Below are 6,754 nucleotides of genomic sequence, written 5' to 3' on the forward strand. Positions count from 1 at the left end.
GCTCTCTAATTTTTGACAAAAAAACATTAACGTTCAAGAACACCGCGGCGTTTTTGTGTACAAACTAGATCCCATGACTAGGAAAGTTACTCCTTACCGAGCCGATTACTCGGGCAGCGATAATTTCCAAACTCACGAGTTTGCCGTGGACGATCAGATCAAAGAGAACAAATTGCGACGCCACTTAAGTCGTCAGTTTGTGGTTCAAATCATTACCCAGCACCCGGAGAACTCTAAACTCTACCGCGAAGCTCTCCAAAAAATTGATAACGGCCAAACTGAGATTTCCTACGCATTTAAGTACAGCAGTACGCGTCACTTCGGACAGCGCGTACCTCTCTTATTCAACGTGAAACTGAGCAAACTCGACAAAGTTTCGGATTACTTAATCGTGGTCAATTGGAAAATAGACTTCGGAGTTCAAACCGATTTATCCAACCATTTAACCACGCCCGAAGACGTTGCCAATCGCCCCGCTAAATTCAAGGGATTTCTAGCTTTCAACTTAAACACCCATGTTCCCAACGTGCGTGAAATTTTCATTTGCGAAATTTTAAAGTTGCCGATCAGGTTTAAGTACGACATTTACGAATGACGCGACTTGGTGCTGATAACTTGTTACGCGCCGACTTACAAAAAGGTGAAAAGAAAAGTGAATTACCTAGTTGGACTTTTTAAGGCTCAGGTTGACCAAGCGGGTTGGGGCATTTTCATCCGGGGGTCAGGCAACGCTCGCTTTCAAGAAGTCAACTACCGGAAAGTTTTTAACCGTGCCTTATCCACGCTTGATTTCATCGTCAATTTATCGATTCGTTGGAAACAAAATTTTCTTGACATTAAGCAAGTTCAGGAATATCAAGGCGAATTCACCCACTACAGCGAACAAATCAGAATTTTCCGCGACGCAGTTAGATCGCACAAATTTGAGACCAAACTCGTGCCAGTTAAAAGAATCAAAGATGATAAAACGGTGGTTAACTACTCTTTTGCGGCTTTGCCAAGCGTTGATAAACAGCAGTTAAGCAACATTTTGGTTAACACTTACAATTTGAACAGTTTAATTGACGCCCACGCGGAGAAAATCACCAGCAAAAAATTAACCTCCCAAATTTTGCTGGATGTTAACAGTCGGTGAATCGCCAGCAATTTGACTAACCTTGAACCCACGGGTGTCGCCTACGTGATTAGATTTGACAACTATGATCAACTTAACCAAATAGCGCCAACTTGCAAAGTGTTGCTGGAAAAGGGTTTTGTGATAGGTTTTCGTTTCCGCCGCTTTTCCCAGTTCACGGTTACTATTTTGCAGCAAATTAAACCTTCTTTTATCGTTTTTAACTACAACCTTATCGTTCAAGATTCGCAGTTACAAATCGAGAACTACTTGTACTTAGTATCGCTCAGAAAAATTTTTGAGACTTACAAAATTACGATTATTTGGGAAAACTTTACCGAAAAAAACGACCGTAATTTGCCCATCTCAACCGAAAAAGACCTCTACTTCTTAAATTAGAAAAAGTTGTTTTTTTGCTGAAAAAAACCCGAAAAAGCGACATTTAGTATAATGAAACGGTGAAACAGCTAGTTAAAATCACACCGATGGAAAAAGATTTTTCCCGGTGGTACGTAGACGTGGTAATTAACGGTGGTTTAGCCTCGTATGGGCCGAGCAAAGGATCGCTAATTTTTAAACCGCTCGCCTACGGACTATGGGATAACATCCGGACTAATTTCGAGCAGGTGCTCAAAAAAATCGGAAGCCAAAACGTTTATTTACCGCTTTTAATTCCCACCGATTTGATTAAAAAAGAACGTGACCACGTCAAGGGGTTCGCTCCCGAGCTTTACACGGTTACCGAGGTAGGCGATAAACAACTAGCTTATCCGCTGGCGATTCGCCCTACTTCAGAAGTGCTTTTCAGTCAACTTTTTGCCGAAGAAATAAGTTCGTACCACGATTTACCCCTCATTTACAACCAGTGGGTTAATGTTTGTCGAGGTGAAAAGAAAACCAACCCTTTTCTGAGAACATCCGAGTTCTTGTGGCAGGAGGGACACAGCGCCCACGCGCAGGCTGGTGAGGCACGCAAACTAACGCGGCAAATGATTCGCAATTACGCTCGCTTCTTAAGCAAGTTTTTGGCAATCCCGACCGTAGTTGGTAAAAAGACACCCCGGGAAAAGTTTGCCGGAGCCGTTACCACTTATTCGTTAGAGGCGATGATGAAAGACGGCAAAGCTCTTCAAAGCGCAACTTCGCACTACTTAGGCCAGAATTTTGCCAAAACTTACGCGGTCAAGTTTAAAAATCAAAGTCAGGAACTAGTTCATCCCTACCAAACTTCCTGGGGGATGTCAACCCGTTTAATCGGCGCTATTATTATGGCGCACGGAGACAACCGGGGAGTAATCATGCCGCCCCGGGTGGCGACTTACCAAATCGATTTAATCACGTTATTTGGCGACCAAAACCCCCAAGTTTTACTAACTGCGCGCCAGCTGTTTCAAAAACTATCGCGGCGTTGACGAGTTAGGTTAGACACCAGTTCCAAAAGCCCCGGTTTTAAAGCGGCCGAGTCGGAAATTCAGGGCGTTCCGCTCAGAATTGAAATTGGACCGCGCGAAATTCAAAACGCCCAAGTTGTGCTGGTTCGGCGCGACACTTTGGTTAAGACAAATTGCGACTTAGAAACGTTACCCAAAGCGGTTGAAAAGGCTCTCGCCGCACTTCAGCAAAATCTTTTTGACCAAGCCCAGCAAAGACTTCGCCAAAACACCGTGAAAGTCAATAGTTACGCCGATCTTAAAGAAGCGATTAAAAACCACCGCTTTGTTCTCGCTCCTTTCGCTGGGAAAGAACAGCACGAAGAGCAGATCCAAGCCCAAACTGGCGCCACAGCGCGGTGTCTTCCCTTTGATTACAAACTGACCGAGAGTAAAAAATGCATCCTAACCGGAGTGCTCACACGTCGCTTAGTTTTGTTTGCCAGGGCTTATTAGGTCTGGCGTATAATGCTTTTTAGTACTAGACAAACACTTCAGAAAGCAGGTTAAAATGCCCCTAGAAATTATCAGTGGTAGCGAAATCCAATCCAAATTAACTAACGGGACAACTATCGTTAACTTTTTTGCTGATTGGTGCGGCCCGTGCCGGATGATGGCACCAGTGTTAGAGGAACTTGCCCAGCAAAACCCGGACATCACTGTTTTAAAGGTTAACTTAGACAATAACCGCGAAACAGCCACTGAATTCGGCGTTCAAAGCGTTCCAACCACATTTATTTACCACAACAAGAAACTCAAAAACAGCGCCAGCGGATTCATGCCGATGGAAGTACTCAAGCAAAAAATCGCTGTTTAGTGATGAATTTTGTTCAGGCGGTTAAAAATCTCGTTCAAGATCCAACTAGTTTTAAAGCGTTAGAGCGTTACGTGGGGCTGATTGAAAAATTTGCTCAAAAATTTAATTTAACGGCGTGAAGTCCGACTAAAATTTGGGAGCAGGGCGTTTACCAGTCGCTAGTCACTTTTTGGGACTGGGCGCAAGGCATGGAAAATCAGCCGGTTCTTGACATCGGTGCTGGCGCCGGGTTCCCGAGTCTACCGCTTAAAATCGTCTTCCCAAAAATTAGACTGACGATTTATGAAGCTAACGCCAAAAAGGTCGCTTTTCTCAACAACGTTAAAGGCGAACTCAACCTAGATTTTAAAGTCGTCCACACGCGAGCTGAGACGAGTCAAGATCGGGAAAGTTTCGCTTTTATTTTGGCTCGTGCCGTGGCCGATCTCAAGCATTTAATCCAAATGAGTTACCATCTTGGTCAGCCAAATTGCCAATTTTTGTTCGTTAAAGGCGCGGGTTACCAGCAGGAGATCAACGCCAGTCAAGCGCTAGTTAAGAAGTTAAAGATCAAAATCCAAGTTTACCGAGCGCCCGAGCCAGCTTTGTCGTACTTAATAACTTTTCGCAAGGCTTTACCAACGCCAGTCGATTTTCCGCCGCCTTGGGCCAAAATGCACCAGGCATAATTGGGCCCGGATCTTTAATCGCCCTTATAATTACCTAGTACCCTGCGACTTTAGGAACAATTGATGTCCAAGACAACCAAAGCAAAAAAACTTAAAAAACTAAACCGTCATCCCAAGGGAAACAAAAACTTAAAAAATAGCGAGGGCAACATCATCGACGTTCGCAAATTAAGCAAGTATTACGTCAGTGGCCATAACGCGGTTCGCATTTTAAAAGACATTTCTCTTTCCATACCCAAAGGTAAATTGATCGTGATTTACGGTCCTTCGGGCAGCGGTAAGTCAACTTTTTTAAACGTTATCTCCGGTCTTGATCGAGCTACGACGGGCGATGTCATTGTTAACGATGTTAATTTGTCGGCTTTGAAAGACCCCGAAATGACCCAGTTTCGCCGCGACAACGTTGGTTTTGTTTTTCAAAGTTACAACCTTCTACCCGACTTAAACGCACGGGACAACGTTAAAATCGGTCAGGTGTTACAAAAAGATCCTCAGAAAGCGCTTGACGTTGAGGATCTTTTTAACGACCTTGGCATCAAAGAAGTTCTCAACCAAGACATCCGTAACTTATCGGGCGGACAGCAACAAAGAGTTTCGGTGGCCCGGGCGCTTTCGAAAAATCCGACCATTATTTTTGCCGACGAGCCGACTGGTTCGCTTGACCAAAAAACTACTTTGAAAGTGATCCGACTTTTAGCTAGCATTAACAAGAAGTACGGAACAACTATTATCGTCGTCACCCACGACGAGCAGTGAAAAGAAGTAGCCGACCAAGTTTTATACGTTGATGACGGGAGAGTTAGCGACCATGAAACTGCTAGTTAAACAAGCTTTTAAACTAGTTTTTTCAAGGCGAATTTTTTCGCTGATTATGGTGGCGATTATTTTCGTTTCTTCGCTAACTTACACGCTTTTGCAATCTTCGGCCTTTTCGTTCCGAAGTTCTTACGACCAAATTAGCCAAAACGGGCAACTCCACGACAGCGTTGTTAAGCAGTTATTTNAAACTAAAGCTTGAGTTTGAAAACGTAAGCACCCGTCTTTTTGAACTGAACATTAAACCGGAAATTGAGCAAATTATCAACGGGTTTGCCAACTACTCTGGCGCTAATGATAAAAAATACGACGTTGAGAAAAACGGTTTAAGCGATAACGGGACCCCCAAGGACTTTATTCAAGTTGCCGAAGCGGGAAGGTCACTAACCACGATTAGCTTGGTGGCGGCTTTGCTGGCTTATAAACCTGGTTTTGCACTCCAACTTTCCAAACTAGTTAACTTACCTGCTAGCAGTTTTGAAAACTTTGCCCAAATGGTTGGCAAAATAGACGTTTGAATCGACACCATGTTTTACCAGCCAGTTTTCCAGAATTGGTTGAAAAAAAAGAAAGTCGATTTAACCGTTGAGGAGAACGGATCCTATTACCTAGACGCGGCGATTTCTGAGCAATCGCTTTGAAAAGGGAAGTTCCTTTACTACTTACTTTCGGGTCTCGCTGAGTAAAGATTGAGACCGGTAAATTAAGCAAATTAATTTTCTATTTCTATCATGACACAAAATTAAAAAAAAGTGTATAATAATTTCTATTCACGAAAGGTAGAGATAGTTCAATCTCTTAAAAAGGAACTACGATGCGGAAATTTTTACTAACACTTACGCCGGCTCTCATCACGAGCGCACCGATTCTATCGGCGCTCGCTTGTTCAAGCGGAGTTGACGAAAAAAAACAGCAGGAGGATTGAGAAAAAAGAGATCAGCATGCCACCGAAATCAATCTTAACGAGGTTGAAGGAATCGACGGCTTTTTTGAGCGTTTTAACGGTGTGTACAATCTCTTTATGCCCGAGTTGGCGACTAAATTGTTAGCCAAGCTCGTTCCGTCCAAAAGTATTACCATTCCCAAAAACCCCGACACCCAACCTGCTATTACCGAGGCTTCGTACAGAAAATTTGTTGACTACGCCCACAAAATTAACACTTCGGCTGTGAGTTTAAAAATTTCCCACGGAGAGACCAGTCAAGTTTTTAAGATGGACAAATTTCGTGAGCACATTTTAGCTTTTAAGAAAGAATTAAAACACGATAACTACCGCCAAGTTACCAGCCAAAAAAAGGCACTTGATAGAGTTATGAAAATGTTTTGGGATGGCAACGATAGAATTCCGATTACCAACATGATCGCTATTGCTGGTCACGCGCTGGGTCTCAATTTTGCGCTTAACTTTGTCAATTTTGCTGCGCTGCCCGGCGATACCGGACAGCACTTCTTCAATGTTTTAGATGCTTTGCACGAATTTTCCAAAGAAATCACCGCTTCCAAGGTTTGGCAAAGTTGGTCAAAAGGAAAAAAATACCGGCTAGTTTCGTCTAAAAGCGAACTTTCCAACAATTTTGCTAACTTCACTAAAGCGGTTCAAGACATGTGGGAAAACATCACCATTAAAAACTGAAACTCAGTTTTAAACGATCAAAAGCAAACCTGGAAGCAGGGAGAAGAAAAGACTGGTTTTGAAGAGGAAAAATGGATCAAAACGATCAAACAAGCCATCAGCGAGTTTTTAAAGTGGGAAGTCGAACGGTTTGAAAAGATCGGTCTAAAAATTAATTTGCAAACCCAAGTCAGTTATCAGAAGTCAGATCAAAACGGTCAAAAAGTCGATTCCAAAGAGCCGACAAAAGACCAGGACAAACAGCAAAATAGGCACCAGTTCAAAGTTCGCATAACA

The 6,754-nt window shown here is 43.1% G+C and overlaps 3 protein-coding genes across 3 annotated transcripts; all 3 read left to right on the top strand.

Annotated features, from left to right (window-relative positions):
- The first annotated feature begins 73 nt into the window (after window positions 1-73).
- On the top strand, window positions 74-3,000 carry LOC111616976 (proline--tRNA ligase-like). The gene is given in 2 exon segments (XM_023358326.1): window positions 74-526; window positions 1,561-3,000. Coding segments are annotated over 2 exon segments (1,893 nt in total).
- Window positions 3,001-3,549: 549 nt separating this feature from the next.
- LOC111616974 (ribosomal RNA small subunit methyltransferase G-like) lies at window positions 3,550-4,029 on the top strand. Its single transcript, XM_023358324.1, has one exon. The coding sequence runs from the start codon at window positions 3,550-3,552 to the stop codon at window positions 4,027-4,029; it is 480 nt and encodes a 159-aa protein (XP_023214092.1).
- Window positions 4,030-4,092: 63 nt separating this feature from the next.
- On the top strand, window positions 4,093-4,785 carry LOC111616975 (putative ABC transporter ATP-binding protein MG065). The gene has a single exon (XM_023358325.1). The coding sequence runs from the start codon at window positions 4,093-4,095 to the stop codon at window positions 4,783-4,785; it is 693 nt and encodes a 230-aa protein (XP_023214093.1).
- Window positions 4,786-6,754: the final 1,969 nt, after the last annotated feature.

Source organism: Centruroides sculpturatus, unplaced genomic scaffold (assembly GCF_000671375.1).
Source record: "Centruroides sculpturatus isolate CEXI.00-Female unplaced genomic scaffold, Cexi_2.0 scaffold4407, whole genome shotgun sequence".
NCBI lineage: Eukaryota > Metazoa > Arthropoda > Arachnida > Scorpiones > Buthidae > Centruroides > Centruroides sculpturatus.